Below are 15,058 nucleotides of genomic sequence, written 5' to 3'. Positions count from 1 at the left end.
ACACCTCCCATGGAATGTCGGCATTCTGAAGCTGTAGCAAACGACGCTCAGCTTGCCACCAGGGCTGGGCCTCTCCCGCTAGCTGATAAGAGGCAAACTCTACATATTGATTAAGAGGAACATGCTACGCCTGTAAAGCACACTCCATAGCCTGGAACTAGTGGTCCTCTTCAACAGGATTTGTGGACCCTCGGAAAGTTGGCGGATGAACCTTGAGAAACGTTGCTAAGGTCATCGTAACTACTCCCGTGTTATCGCCATTTCCCTCAGCATTATCATTGGCATTTCCTTCTCCATTCCCATTGCCATTCCCGCCGGTTGGCCTAACCTCTGCACAGCTTGCAGAGTCGCAGCAGCATTCACTTCCATGTTATTAGCAAGATTCGCCATTGCCGCCATGAATTCGGCATGGTTATCAGTTGGTTGCTCATTCCTACTCTCTGGTGTACGTGTTCGACCTCGCCCGCGAGTGGCCATGTAAGGTTCCTGTCTACACTAAACAATCGATATCAAGGTGATCAGTCTCAATATCAAGAGCCTAGTGCTTCAATTATCCCAAATAGGCACTCACAAAAAACATGCTATGCATATATCAAGTAGATAACCTAATAGTATCAAAGAAAAGACACACAGAGTATGTAATGAAGCAAAATTGGTCCATCCCTTAGGCTCACGAGGACGAACTGCTCTGATACCACTAAATGTAACACCCTAATTAGCCTAAGCCTTACCTCGCGTCGTAAAGCAAAGGTTAATCAGAGGTTATGACAGTTCTAAGCTCTTACGTATAATATATAGAAGGAATATAATAATCTAGAAGCTCGATGAAAAATATAGCTCAAAAATAGGATTTCAAAAGCACAAACCGTACTATCTTAAGGCATAAGAAACAGAAGTAATATAAACAAGGTAATAGTATAATAATATAATATCATAAGAAACTAGCCTCGACTTGTAGAGTTTAAGCCGGCTAGCCATATAAAGACCATATAGAAACCTGACCGTTTAACAACAGCTTATACAAGTTTTTCTCTCATAATACAAGCCTCTAGGCTAAACAAAATACAAAAGAGAGATGTATAAACAGATAACCAAAAAGACTCCAAAATAATCCAGGATCCTCCGCTTCTGTCACCATCCAATGCAACTCACCGACGTGGGTTGTGACCTGCATCTGAAAAACACAATGAAGATATGGTATGAGAACCGGAGGTTCTCAGTATGGTAACAGTGCCCAGTGATGTAGGATATAAGACCCCGGGACGCCAAAGGCAATCCTAAGCTACATATCCATCACAAGATTCAAGCTTAAAGCATTCTAAAAACAAATAAGCATAATAATAACCTCATCATAAATAAGTCGGGTGATCTATCTTAAGGGATTTCTATTCTAACCAAACACCGCTATCCCATAGCCTTCACCAACCTATCCTCCATGCAATCCCATCGCCACCGCCTTCCGAACCTTCTCAATCCAAGTAGAAAGCACAATTAATAACAATGCAAGTAATTCACAAGTAGAAGCATACAAGGCAAGTAGATCAAGTAAGCAAATAGGCATGTTATTCAACTAGGCATGCAAGTACAAGTCGGCAAAGCAAACAAACAGATAGGAAATGCATATGATGAATGCCTGCCCTACTGGCTGTGATATCACATTGTCGGTTCAACTCCCAACCCGACACATCTCCATGGAGACGTCACCCTTCGGATTTCTCATATGGGAACCCACGAGATATAGTGCCCAGATCACTGTCAATGTACCAGCGCCTGCATGCTTTATAGGTCCGAAAGGATGCGAGCAGGATACTCTTGTCACAGACCTCACATCTCAACGCAAGCGGGACGAACCACCGCCCTTACACCGCCACCACTACCTTGACAGGCGGGATCCAACTGTCGTCCCTGCCGGGCGCATAGCGTCTCATTTTCTCAGTAAAAATAATATTTTAGTGGTTTTCAGAAAACATTTTCAGTACACAGAGATCCATCGTCTCAATCCGAGTCCTCGACTCACCTCAACCATTGTCCCTTTCATAACTCAGTTTCCAATGTCAAAAGTTTATCATTCCTTATCTCATATATCACTCATCCTCCACCCAATGTCAAATCATTCTCAGCACGCCAGAAACCTAAGCCTCCATTTTCTAATTTATCATAAAATCGTGTTCTAACAACCTTAAGTTACATCCCTTATTCTAATACTCAAAATTAAGCCCAAAACTCTTAAAATGATGTTTTAGAAGCTTACAACCTTGTTGGGAAGGTAGAATAGTTGAAAAAAAACAAGAAAAGTTTAACAAACAAGACGTGTGTGGCCGCACAGGGGTGTGTGCGTGCGCACGCCCAGGAAGTTTTAAGATGTGTGCGTACGCAAAAGGGTGTGCGTACGCACAGGTGACAAAATTTTCAGAATCTGTTCACTCGCACAACTTATGCCAGTACCCCCAACAGACTGCCCTTCCTGACGTGTGCGTCCGCACAGACCTGTACGTCCGCACATACGCACAGGTTGAAGTTTTTCCTTGGATATGTGCGCACACAAGCCGTGCTAGCGCTGCCAACAGAACGCACTTCCCTACCTGTGCGTGCGCACAGGTGTGTGCGTCTGCACAGGTTGAAATATTTGTAGGGTGTGCATCCGCACGAGTGTGTGCACCCGCACCCGTTAGCGTTTTTTAACCCGTTTGGCCCAACTTCGGGCCAAACCTTTAAAATTAACACCCGGTTTTCCATTTCTAACATTTTCTAATGTTTTTTCCGGTTTTCACTTTTTCTCATGTGGTACCGGGCAGACTTGAACCGGTTCAACCGGTTCAACTGTCGGTTCGCAGTTTTTCACGGTTTTCGCAGAAGACACATTTTCTGACTCAGAAAAACCCACTGAGTCCAAAAATCACCATTAAATCCTCAAATTCTCACTCTAACTTTTCGGAATCTAATTTGGGCAACTAGTCACTTAATTAACCGGTTGATTAGTTGCTTCTTACACCTCCAATATGAGCTATTGCATCAGAATTGGGCCTCCAAGCCCCTTCAGAACGCGAGTAACGTGCAATTTTAATGAAGGCATGTGCGGGCACCTGCGCGTACGCACAAGGGGTTGTGCGCACACACACTTCGCGATACTTTGGGTGCTCGTGCGATGCACTAGATGCTGTGCGCTCGCACACTTGGCTCTGATTGGCTACTTGTACGTACGCACGAGAGTCTGTGTGCACGCACACATCACTTTGCTCTTCTCCTTTGTTTCTTCATACTTCCTCCTCTTTGCATGCTCCTATTCCATTCTCACCAAGCCAATCCTACCTTATACATCTGAAATCACTCACAAACAACATCAAGGTATCAAATGGAAGGCAAATGGAATAAAATAGGTTAAATTAGGCATAAAAGAGCATATTTTCGTAATCAAGCACAATTTAGGAGGAAAGCTCAAAAGCATGCTATTTAATGGAATAAGTATAGGTTTATATGATGAAATCCACTCAATTCTAACAAAAAATTATCGTAAAATATGGATTCATCAATTCTCCCACACTTAAACACTAGCATGTCCTCATGCTAATCATAATCAAAGGAGATGAATCAAAGGGAAAACAATTTATTTAATGTACTACCTATATGCATGCAACTAACCTAGATATCACCTACTAATATCTATTCTACTAAAAGTTGGTAAAAACGAACCATGAAATTCCAATCAATCCCAAGAAAGCCTTAGGGCCAAGGCAAAGAGTCAATGCACTATGATCAATGTCCAAAGAATTGAATTCAAATTTTCAAAACTAACAAACAAACAACTTGCAAGAAGATACAATATAAGAAACACGAACATAGAATTGAGCGATCGAACCCCTCACCGGATGTGTGTTCACTCTATTCACTCAGTGTTTAGGGCTTAATCACTTAATTCTCCTTTAATCATGTTTTTCAAAGATTTGCAAGTCATCTAAAAATCAACTAATATTTGATGCATGAAAAACAAATATCATGAGGTCTTTGGAGGGTTATAATGGGGCTAGGATAAAAGGTAAGATAAATATGGATAAGTGGACTTAGTGAATTAGATCTTTGATTAGCTCAAGTATGTCCACCTAATCCTATACCATCCTATATACACATAACACAACAACCTAACCACCCATTTATCTCTTATCTCACATTCACTCATGCATTTCCTTTCCAAAACACAAACATATGCATCCTTTATTACCTTTTTATTTATTTCATATACTATTATGCACAAAATTTGATTTTATTTTTTTTTAAATAAAAATTTCCTTATTTTTGTCAACAAGAAGAGATGCATATGTCTTGAACAATGAATGCATGAGTAATGACCCATTGTCCAAATTTTCACAATCAATGCCCCATGTAACTTCATCACCAATGTTTCCCAACAACTTTTCCCACACTTAGAGTACACACTACTCCACCCAAGCTAATCAAAGAGCAATTCAAGGACATCAATGGTTTTTTGCTTTAGGGAGAATAATGTGCTTAGCATTAGAACAAAAGGGGATTTAAAAGCTCAAAAGGGGCTACAAAGGTGAATGCAAGGGTTGGTCATGTGGGTTAGTGAGTTCAATATCAAAAATAGCCTCAATCATGCTAAATGCATTCAAACACCAAAAATAGGACATATAGATTCATGCAAATCTAATATCACAATTAAAAAAGAGTATAATCACACAAGAACAAACTTTATGTTTGAAAATATGCAACCATCAATTAGAGCTCAAATCTCGCAAGGTATGTTCACTACAAGAAAAAAGGCCTATGGCCACGCTTTTTTCTTGCCACGCTATAAAAGCGTGGCCAAAAGTGGTCAACGGCCACACTTTTATGAGGCTGGCGATTGATTACAGATTTGACCACGTTTTTCCTATTACGCTTAAAAAGCGTGGCAAAAGGGATCTATGGCCACGCTTTTATGAGGGTGGTAATTTATTCGAGATTTAGCCACGTTTTTTTTGCCACGCTTGAAAAGCGTAGGCATAGAGAGAAATAGGCACGCTTTTAAAGTGTGGCGACAGAATTTTGTTATAGTGGCGTTTTAAAACCGCGGCCATTTCTTGTAACTTTTTTGGCACGCTTCAAAAGCGTGGCCAAAAGATTCTGAAAAAAATTAATTTTTTAAGTCTAAGAGTAAGAATGCAATCAACAAACACTTATTTCTCATTCTCCTAACCCTAATTCACGCTGCAGCAGTGCCTCCCTCTCTCCCTCGTTTTCTTCATTCGAGCACTCCTCCTCCATCCTTCTCACACAGACACGCAGGATGGTAGTAGCAATGGTGGGTTCATCATCGCTCTCATGGCGCCTTCGCGAGTCGCAGCTACGGTGTCATCTTGCTCTTCTCCCGCTTCTTCTTCTTCGCTGTTGCATCTTCGTCTTCCCAAGCCGCCTATTCCAGCTTCGCTTTCCGGTGTTGTTGTTGTTTTAGCTTCTGCTACGTCACCAAATGGCACCGTTTTGGAAAGGAGGAGGCCTGCTAGGCTTGATATACCTGTTAGCTCCTTGGCCTTTGGCATTCCGCCCATACCCTCTGCTNTGGAAGATCTCTACTCTGCTGCTGATAACCTATGCGGACAACAAAAACTGGTAACAAAATTTTACTTTTTCTTTTTAATTTGTTTTTGGAATGTTTAATTTGTTTGAACATAGATGAATTATTCGAATTTTGTGGATGGGTTTGGTCAATGATTTAGGGTTTTTATTTGTTAATGGGATTCATGAATTATAGGGAAGGACCATAATGAATGTAACCCTAGGTGGAATGGATTTGGAGAAAATCTAATTAGCAAAATTTGTTTGGATATGATGAATGCAGGCATTTTTTGGAATTTTCGATGGGCACGGTGGTGCAAAGGCTGCCAAATTTGTGGCAAATAAGTTAGAAAAGAATGTGTTAGATGAAGTGATTCTTAGCGAAGAAGATAGCATTGAAGAGGTTGTGAAGCACGGTTATGTCAAGACTGATTCTGCTTTCTTGAAAAGTGATCTGATTATTTGTTTTTGAATTTGATTTTTTGTTTTGATTTTCGTGGTTTTTCATTTTTTTCTGATTTTTCTATTCTAAACTGTTTTTTATTCTATTATGATATTTGGATTTAGGTTTTTTCTCTCTCTAAACTTCTGGATATTTGGTTTTGTTCTGCTGCAGCTGTGGTAGTGCTCCGTTGCTGCTAGGTGGTGCTGAACTGCTAGTGCTTTGCCTGTCCTGTGGTGGCGCACTGGCATTGCTCCTCCTATTCTTCCCCTGCTCCTTTCTTCTCAGCGCTGCTCATCTTCTTCTCAAACCTTCTATAATTTATTGATATCTTCAAGGCATGCTTTTGTGATAATGTATTGACTTGTATATTTAACCTCTCAAACCATAAGTTTCAATAATTTCAAAATAGAAGAAAATCTTAGCTATATATGTAAACTGAAATAAAATAATAAGGACCAGGTGAACTAAAAAATTACATGTATATATTCAGGTATGATTTGAGTTGGACTATTGTAATATCTATCAGGATCGGCCACAAGCACGATTAGTTTTCAAAATATCTGTCCAAATATGGCCAGAAGAGAACTCAGAAAATTGAAGATGGTAAGTTTCTCTAACTATGTTCTTATGTTGCACATGAAACATGTGATAGATGCAAAATAAAGCTTGTAGTGAACAACAGAAGGGAATATCAAATTCCTATGGGCGTCATCTGAATGTCAAGCATCATTTTTGTACTCCCTGATCTTTTAGTTCCTCTTATTGGTAGATTTTTGAATGGCTAAAAATGAAATAGTTAAGCTTCTTATCTTTTTTTCCCCTACTCTAGGAGTTTGTTTTAAACATGTCATAAATGTAGAATCATGTAATATTTGCTAAGGTGAAACTTTCAGCACTTTTGACATGACTACTTTGAGCATTGACTTCTCAACTATTATGTAGAACTCTATTCTGTTTGAAACAAACAATTTATTATTTTCCTTCTTGTTCTGATTGCTAGGATTGTTGTATTAGGTGATCAGTAAGATGCTGGAATCAGTTCAATTTTGTGTTGGCACTTCGTCTCTAGTAGTACCAGGGCCAGGTGCACTGATTTTAGACATCTCAGTTAGTAGTTGAGCTAATTTTTGTATGTGAAGTGTCTAACATCTTACTTAAATCAATGGAATATGTTTTTGTTATATTTTCTCTAATACAGTTGGATATAGAAGTCAGGGTGAACTACAGGTCAATAATGCTCAGCCTAACATACTTCAGATGCAGCCCTTACCATATAACATTAGAAAAGGAGAACTTCTGTTATTTAAAATCATGAATTCCTTCTTGTTCTCTGTCTTTTCCTTTAAAGATGTATTGTTTCATCTTTATTACATTATTCTAAAAAGAAAGCACGTTCTTTTTTATGGGTTGAGTTTTCGCAATGGAGTTTTGATTCTTTTGTGTTCCTATATCTTAAAGTACTTGTTTCTTTCTAACTCCTTAATTGTTTTGTGGCCATTGTTATTGAACAGATTGCAATCTGAACTGATGGCGCTAATGGTAAGAAGCTTATATGCCCACTACATATATATGATCTTTCTCTTGTTTTGTGTTCATGGGAATTTTAGATGAGCAGAGATTCAGGTATATCTGCGTTTCCTGAGAAGGACAACATATTCTGCTGGAAAGGAAAAATAACAGGAAGTAAAGACCTGTGTTTGAAGGAACTGAGTACAAGTTGTCACTTTCGTTTCCCAATGATTACTCTTTTTAAGGCTCCAAAGGTCAAATTTGAAAGCACCTGCTTCCATCCAAATGTAGATGTTCATGGTAATATATGCTTGGACATTCTTCAGGTAGTAATTATGTGAAGATTCATGTCCTTTCTTATTTGATCAACACAAAATACAAAACTTGGGTATGACAGAACAATTCTGTGTCCTCAGCCAACATCTATGTCTTAACTAGTTTAGATTGTGTGCAGAAGATGTGTGTACAAACACAATATTGAATATATTTCTTGTTGGAACAACATTAACATTTACTTTCTTGTGAAGGGAATTTTTTGAAGCGGGAAGATTGTTCTTATATTCTTGACTGGATAGAGGAGACCCAAAGGTGAAGTAAATGACAGAACAATTCTTTGACAAAGAATTGGATAGTTGTTAGTGAAGTAAATGGAGCTTCTCTTTCGGGATTCATCATCAATTAGCCACAAATTGGATAGTTTTAGTGATCTCATAAGTTCTAATGATAAATTTATTTTGTCCTAATTCAATTATTAGTTGTTATAGAATTTAATTTTTTAATTATAATTATAGCATGTAAATAATTCATGTAAATTAATAAAAAAATCAATTCTTTTATACTTTCTAATTTTCTCCTTTTTTTTAATTTGACAAAGGAATAAGCCACGCTTTAAAAGTGTGGCAAAAGGTTTTAGTTGGTGAGCCAAAAGCGTGGCTGTATGTGCTCTATCGGCACGCTTTTTAAGTGTAGCCAAAACCAACCTAATCGGTACACTTCAAAAGCATGGCGATATGTACACTTTTTGGTACGCTTCTCAAGCGTAGCTATAGGTTAATACCTATGGCCACGCTTTTTAAGCGTGACAAGAGATGAAAGCGTGCCAAAAAAAGCATACCAATAGGTCCAAAAAAGCGTGATGATAGAGCAACCGATACGCTGGCAGATGTGACCCTTTCAAAAGCATGCCGATAGCTCAAAAAGCGTGGCAGAAATCTTATTTTCTTGTAGTGGTTGTTCTAGCTCTTTTTCTATGTTCTATGAAAAGAATACTCCAAGCAAGTTGAAAAATAATTTTTTTTCAATTCAATCAATGGCACACCCTAAGAAAGGTTTCATGAAAATTTCTTGTTGTTTTACCAAACTTATTTACTCTATCATGCAACATGGAAATATTCACTACCATAAAACCATAAGCACTAAAGAAATATGTACAAACAAACCAAGTAAAGTGCAATAAAAACAAAATTGAAAAAATGAAGGAAAAGAACTAAAAGGTATTGCAAAGTGTCCAAGAAGAAAATTTTACACCCTCAAAGTTGTCGAACCTCCCCCACACTTAATTAATGCACGGTTGATAGTAGATTTATCGTCAATCTAGAATTTCTCTTATAGAAATAAAAAATTCGTTGTAAGCATAGTTCCAAACCAACTAATAATCCTCGATCAAATTTAAATATTGGTTGTCACAAGTACAAACCCCAATGAAAATTAACCGAAGTATTTAGACTCCGGGTCGTCTCACAAGGAATTGCAATGAAGTGGTCAATTATTGGCTATGAAAATGCTAGGGGTTTGGTTTATAAAGGGGCAAGAGATTAAATGACAAGAAAAGTAAATCAAGCAAGTAAAGAAAGCAAGTAATAAAGAGAGACATTCATGGCAAGAGTTGAGAATATAGGCTTTCTATCCTAGTCACTAATAACAATAATTAACAAGAATTTATCCTATTTCGTCATCTCCAATGTTGGAAGAAGATGTAAGTTATCTTCCATGAGAGAAAGTCAAACAAGACTAGTCAATCTCAATCCCAAAGATCTTAATCAACTCACTAATTAAATTAGCAAGAAGTTTGAGTCAATGGAAATAATATTAACTAACAATTCTAGATCTCCAATCTAAATTGGATATTAATGACTGAAGATTGCCCAATGCCTCTTTCCAAGCCAAGAATGCTCAAAAAGCTACTCTAACATCCAACCAAGCATTTTGTCAAACAGTTGGAAGGCATAAAAGGAAAGCATAATAAATGTGCAAGAATAATAAGATCTACCAACTACCAATTGCAAGGAAAGTAAAATCCACAACTCAATTCACAATAAAAGAACATCAAACATTAAATTGCATTAAAAGAGATCCAAATCCAACATGAGTTCATTAACATAAAAGAGGCATGAAGGGGAAATTAACATGAAAACTAAGAGAATCAAACTACTAGAGCATGAAAATGTAGAGGAAACAAGATGAGAACAATAGATTGAACCTAGATCTAAGATGGAAATAAGCCTAAGAACCCTAATTCTAGAGAGAAGAGATAGCTTCTCTCTCTAGAAACTAAACTACATGATGCTAAGCTACAACTAAGTGCTCCCCCTTTGCTCAAGCTTGAATTCTACATGAAATACCCTAAAAAACTAGCAAGATTTGGGCCTGGGTAGCTCAGAAATCGCCCCCAGCAATTTCACTTTAAGTGGGTCACGTGCCGAGCGTCACGCATACGCGTGACTGACGCGTGCGCGTCGCTGGCCAAAACCTCTACTCACGCGTACGCGTGGGTGACATAGATTACAATCATAGAAAGAGAATAATGCACACAAGAATGAAAATAAGTGGTTATAAGATGTAACCACACAATTAGGCTCAAATCTCACATGCTTATGTTCTTAGCTCAAAATATGATCCACAATGTGTAATTCAAGCAAGTTCTATAAAAAAAAATTTTCAATCAATTGGGGTGCCCTATAGATAAAATCCTTGAAAAAGATTTCATTATTTTGACTAAGCTTATTGTGTATATGTATGAAAAACAAGAAAATGCAACTAAAAATCCTAGAAGACCTAAAAATGAAATGCAAAAGTGTTGGGATTAGAAATTTGTCACCTAAGAACGCCGACTGGTCGGACGACCTTCCCACACTTAAAATTTTGCACCGTCCTCGGTGCACTCAAAGATGAGTAAGGGGGCAGGACGACTTTCCGGGTTGCTACCTTCAGCTGGTTGGTCAACTGGTGCTACGTGTTCTTCCTCCCGCTTCCGTGTTTGCTTGTGGTGCATCATTCATGAAAAACAAAAATATAACACGGTAAGATGAGAAAATACAAAAGCAACGAAGCGTACATTGTTAGAATGAGGTAATTCACTAGAGTGAAGTGAGTGACCCAATGTGTGACCTGAATAAAAGTGAGTGTGCATTCTAAGTTGCGCGCGGTTTAGAACACACACACCAACATAGAGAGCTATGCCACAATTATACAAAAGAAGAACACGCACTTCACTCATTCTAGTGTGCTTGAGATGCTCTAAACTTGTGGGTCAAAACAACCAAACAAGCAATAAAGAAGCATGAAAGCATTCAAGCCAAAAACATATGGATGTATATAATCAAGAAGCACAATGCATTAAGATAAATGCACATTATCCACTGAGAAATTGCCTAATCGAAGAGAAAAGTTCAAATCACATGGTGGGCCAAATCATGCAATTCAAAAAGGTTTAAAAACTTGAAGGCAATGTCATATGTACTTGGCGTTCACAAAATTAAGCATGAAGAGCTCAAAACCAAGTAACTATTATAACCTCAACAATAGAATCTAACAATTGAAATTAGCAAAAATTGATGTTAAACTAACATCCTATCAGTGATCAACAGCAATAAATAGTAAACAAGATTAGTAATCCAACACTTATAATGGAAAACAAAAGTTAAACAAAAATTAAACTAACTAACTAACTAAAAGAAATGGTGTTATATGGTGTTTAGTAGTGTTGGATGATGTTTGAAGGGTGGAAAGAAAAGGGAAGAAGAAAGAAGAAGGAAAGAAATGGAAAGAAGAGAAGAAAAGAAAATGGGGGATGCAGGGTAATCACGCGTACGCGTATATCACGCGTGCGCATGAGCTGAGGTGAAATGGATGCAACGCATACAGGTGAGTCACGCGTGTGCATCGATGGGTTATTTAGAGAGCGACGCGTACGCGTGAGGTGCGCGTACGCGTGGGTAGCTTTGCGCGAAAGGCACAAAACGTGCACAGTGCAGGCGCAACTCTCGAGAAAATGGCTTGGAGGTGAAATTTTTGCATCCACGCGTACGCGTGGGTGACGCGTGCGCGTGGATGGTTGAAAATTCTTGTGTCACGCGTACGCATGATGCATGCGTGCGCGTGGGTTGATGCTCTGTTTTTTAAAATTTTTCATGTTTTTGCACCCAACCAAGCATTCCAAAGCTCCAAACAGCTACCAAAACATCATAAAACCTTATTTAACATAGTAGACTATCAATTAAACTCAATAAACCAATCAAAATATGAAATTAAACTAGTTTTACCAATATTTACAAAAGAGAAAATGAAAAGAGTTTACCATGGTGGGGCGTCTCCCACCTAGCACTTTTGGTTATTGTCCTTAAGTTGGACATTTGGTGGGGGTCCTTGCTATGGTGGCTTATGCTTGAATTCATCCTTGAATCCCCACCAGTGTTTGCATTTCCAATAGCCTCTGGGATCCCAAATTAGGCGCACAAGGCCTTCAAGTAAGCTTAAGTAAATGACAAGGCCCTAATAGTTTTGATTGTTGGAATGAATTCCGGGGTCCCAAACCTTGTTCTTGCACCCATCTTCTTGTTGACTACCATAGTTAAATCTGGGTGACAGGGCTTGTGAATTCTCAATTAAGCTTATAAACATTCTCCTAGACCCATGTAATTTGGTTCTACACCAACCATTGCTATTCAACCTTGGGCATGCAACCATCATGAACTTAGAGTGATGTCTCCAACTACTACACAACTCTCTCCTACTCTTAACTCTACAAAGGGCTCTAAGTTGACCATCATTTTCAAGCAAATCGTCTTCAAGTGAGAAAGTAAAGCTTAGGGATAGGAATTTTACCCACTTGAATGTTGTGTTGGATGATGGTGACTTAGGAAGGGGAACCTCCCTACACTTAGACAATGCGAGATCCATTCCTTTGTGCTCTTTCTTTGCAACTCCCACCTCTTTGCAAGCTTCTTTAAGTTCAATTCCTTGCTCATCAACTTCTTCTATACACCACTCATTGCTCAAATCATGTGTCAGAGGTTATGCACGGTCCTCCTTGTCATCAATTTCATAACACAATGAGGTAGGTTCATCAATTCCAAAAGACTCATTGGTTGGTGTGGAATCATCTTCAATGATGGAGCTTGCTTCTTGCTCAACCTCCTCCTCTTGGCGGCTTCCTTCCAATTCAACTTCGTCTACATTGCTTGCCAAGCGTATGGGGGGTGAGGTGTCTTTTTCTTTAGTCTCCATGTCAAGCCCAATAGGGGAGGATTCAATTGTAGAGGGGAAATTATCAATGATTGAATCCATCTCTTGATCAACCCCTCCAAAGTCTTCAATCATGATATGTTTTGGAGGTTGTACACCCTTCTCAACATCAATGTCAAGCATCTTATAAGAGGGCTCTCTAATTCTACATTCCCATGGACTTTCAACATCTCTTAGATCTTCAACCACTCCTACTGGCTCAATTGTCTCAACTTCCTCCCCTTGTGACAATTCTTGCTTCAACTCCTCATCTCCACCTTGAAGCTCCAAACTCACTCCCTCACTAGGCCCCTTGGTTGATCCTCCACATTCGTCAATGGGGGTACTTGGAATGCATGAGCTTAGGTGGGAAGCTATGTGGTTAATGGCTTCATTAATAGTGGCCAACTTGGCTTCTAACTCCTTAAACTCCTTTTTCGTCCCCTCTTGTTGCCTTTGGATATGAGAGTCAAGATCTCTTAGTTCTAGCATGAGGGCTTCATCGGGGGCGGTGGTGGAAGAGAGGGTTCATTATTTGGGAGAGAGGGTTCATAATTGGAAAGTGGTTCATCTTGGTAAGGGTATGGAGATGATGCATATTGAGGTGGTTCTTGGGAGTAATTGTGTTGGAATGGTGGTGGTTCTATGTATGGTTCATATGGCCCAAAAGGTGGTTAGTATGGTGGGTAAGATTAGGGTCATATGGGGTATTTGGTGGTAAGGGCCTTGTGAGTAAGGTGGTTCAAAACCACGTTGAGGGAAGGGGTCATATGTATGTGGTGGTTGTGGTTGACAATCACAATAAGGGTCATCATATACATTAGATTGGTATGCATTAGGATTAGGATTATACCCATAAGAATCCGGAGAGTAGTCATATTGGGGTGACGCTTGAACGTCTCGGATGGAATAAAATGCCTTTTGGTCCTTGCGCATCTCCATGAGCAGAGCAGTCATATCCTCAAGCACTCTTGTCAAACTTGGTTCGGAAGGAAGTTATTGCCAAGAAGGTTGTTCATAAGCTTGGGGCTCTTCCCACCTTTGATCTCCAAATCCTTATGCATGTTATCATTGTAAATTCCATCTCCTACAACATAGTTTGAACCAAACTAATAGCCAAAGGGGTGAGAATTCATGGTGAAAGAGAGAATAAAAACAAAAGCTAACAAGAAATAAAGAAAATAAAGTCCTACAACTAGCAACACTAACAAAGAAGCAAAAAGGGAAACATATTCACAATATATACAATAGCCAATAACATAGCACCATTGCAATTCCCCGGCAACGGCGCTGTTCCGAGGGTTACCTGAAACTGTAGGTCGATCTCGGATGAGATCTTCTGTACCGGTCGGAGCTGACATGTCCGGCTGGTGGGTGGCGACCGGAGCTGTCGTGCCCGACTTGTTGGACTGGCTGCACTGCTGATCCTTTGTCACCGGAGGGTGGTAGTACCTGCAAGGGACTCCGATGCTTAAGTTAGCAAGGGTATTAAGCAGGTTTTTAGTAGAATCAGAGTATGAGTTATACCTGGGTGCTCTAGTGTATTTATAATGGTGTGGAGTGACCCTTTTAGATAAGATAAGTTAGTTATCTTTATCTTATCTTATCTTTGAGTGAGGTCATCTTATCTTCAAGGGAACCACCCTTATCTCTATAGGCTTGGGCTGCCTTTGGATTTGGGCCATGTTCCTCTATTCGGGCCCTTTATTGGGCTTTCCTGGCAATTTGGCCGAGCTCTTTGAGAAGAGGTCGGATAGTTTGGCCTGAAGAGGTCGGTCGCTTTGTCGCTAAACATCCCGGGTCGGATAGTTCGACCCAAGGTATGAACAGTGCCCCTGCTCGAGCTCGATCTTTCTTTTTTGAGGTCGATTCTTAGTTTTAGGACTTCGATCCTTCTTTGGTGAAGCCGAACTCAAGCATCTTGTCGACTTCATCTTTGTAGCGTTCTTCCTTTTTGAATATGGAACGTTTTCTTTTGCTTCTTTTTAAAAACGCGTGCTTTTGCATTTGCACTCTTAGCCTTGGGAATTGCGAGGGTTTTAATTCCCT

General features: G+C 39.4%; 1 protein-coding gene across 15 annotated transcripts; it reads left to right on the top strand.

Moving 5' to 3' along the window:
• Nucleotides 5,147–8,343, top strand: LOC107639491 (probable protein phosphatase 2C 25). 15 transcript variants are annotated; one of them, XM_021121367.1, is made up of 6 exons: nucleotides 5,147–5,607; nucleotides 5,837–6,351; nucleotides 6,489–7,082; nucleotides 7,197–7,537; nucleotides 7,606–7,807; nucleotides 8,035–8,341. In XM_021121367.1, the coding sequence occupies exons 3-6, from the start codon at nucleotides 7,025–7,027 to the stop codon at nucleotides 8,097–8,099; spliced, it is 666 nt and encodes a 221-aa protein (XP_020977026.1). In that variant the 5' UTR covers nucleotides 5,147–5,607; nucleotides 5,837–6,351; nucleotides 6,489–7,024; the 3' UTR covers nucleotides 8,100–8,341. The 15 variants fall into 15 exon arrangements, 10 of the variants coding, with proteins under 10 accessions (XP_020977026.1, XP_020977027.1, XP_020977025.1 ...); XR_002361380.1 differs by having other exon boundaries at nucleotides 5,148–5,607; nucleotides 5,837–7,082; nucleotides 7,606–7,833; nucleotides 8,035–8,104; nucleotides 8,155–8,343; XM_021121366.1 differs by having other exon boundaries at nucleotides 5,148–5,607; nucleotides 5,837–5,956; nucleotides 6,170–7,082.

The sequence above is a fragment of the Arachis ipaensis genome, chromosome B04, assembly GCF_000816755.2.
Source record: "Arachis ipaensis cultivar K30076 chromosome B04, Araip1.1, whole genome shotgun sequence".
Classification (NCBI taxonomy): Eukaryota; Viridiplantae; Streptophyta; class Magnoliopsida; order Fabales; family Fabaceae; genus Arachis; species Arachis ipaensis.
This window is presented reverse-complemented; position numbering and strand designations above follow the sequence as displayed.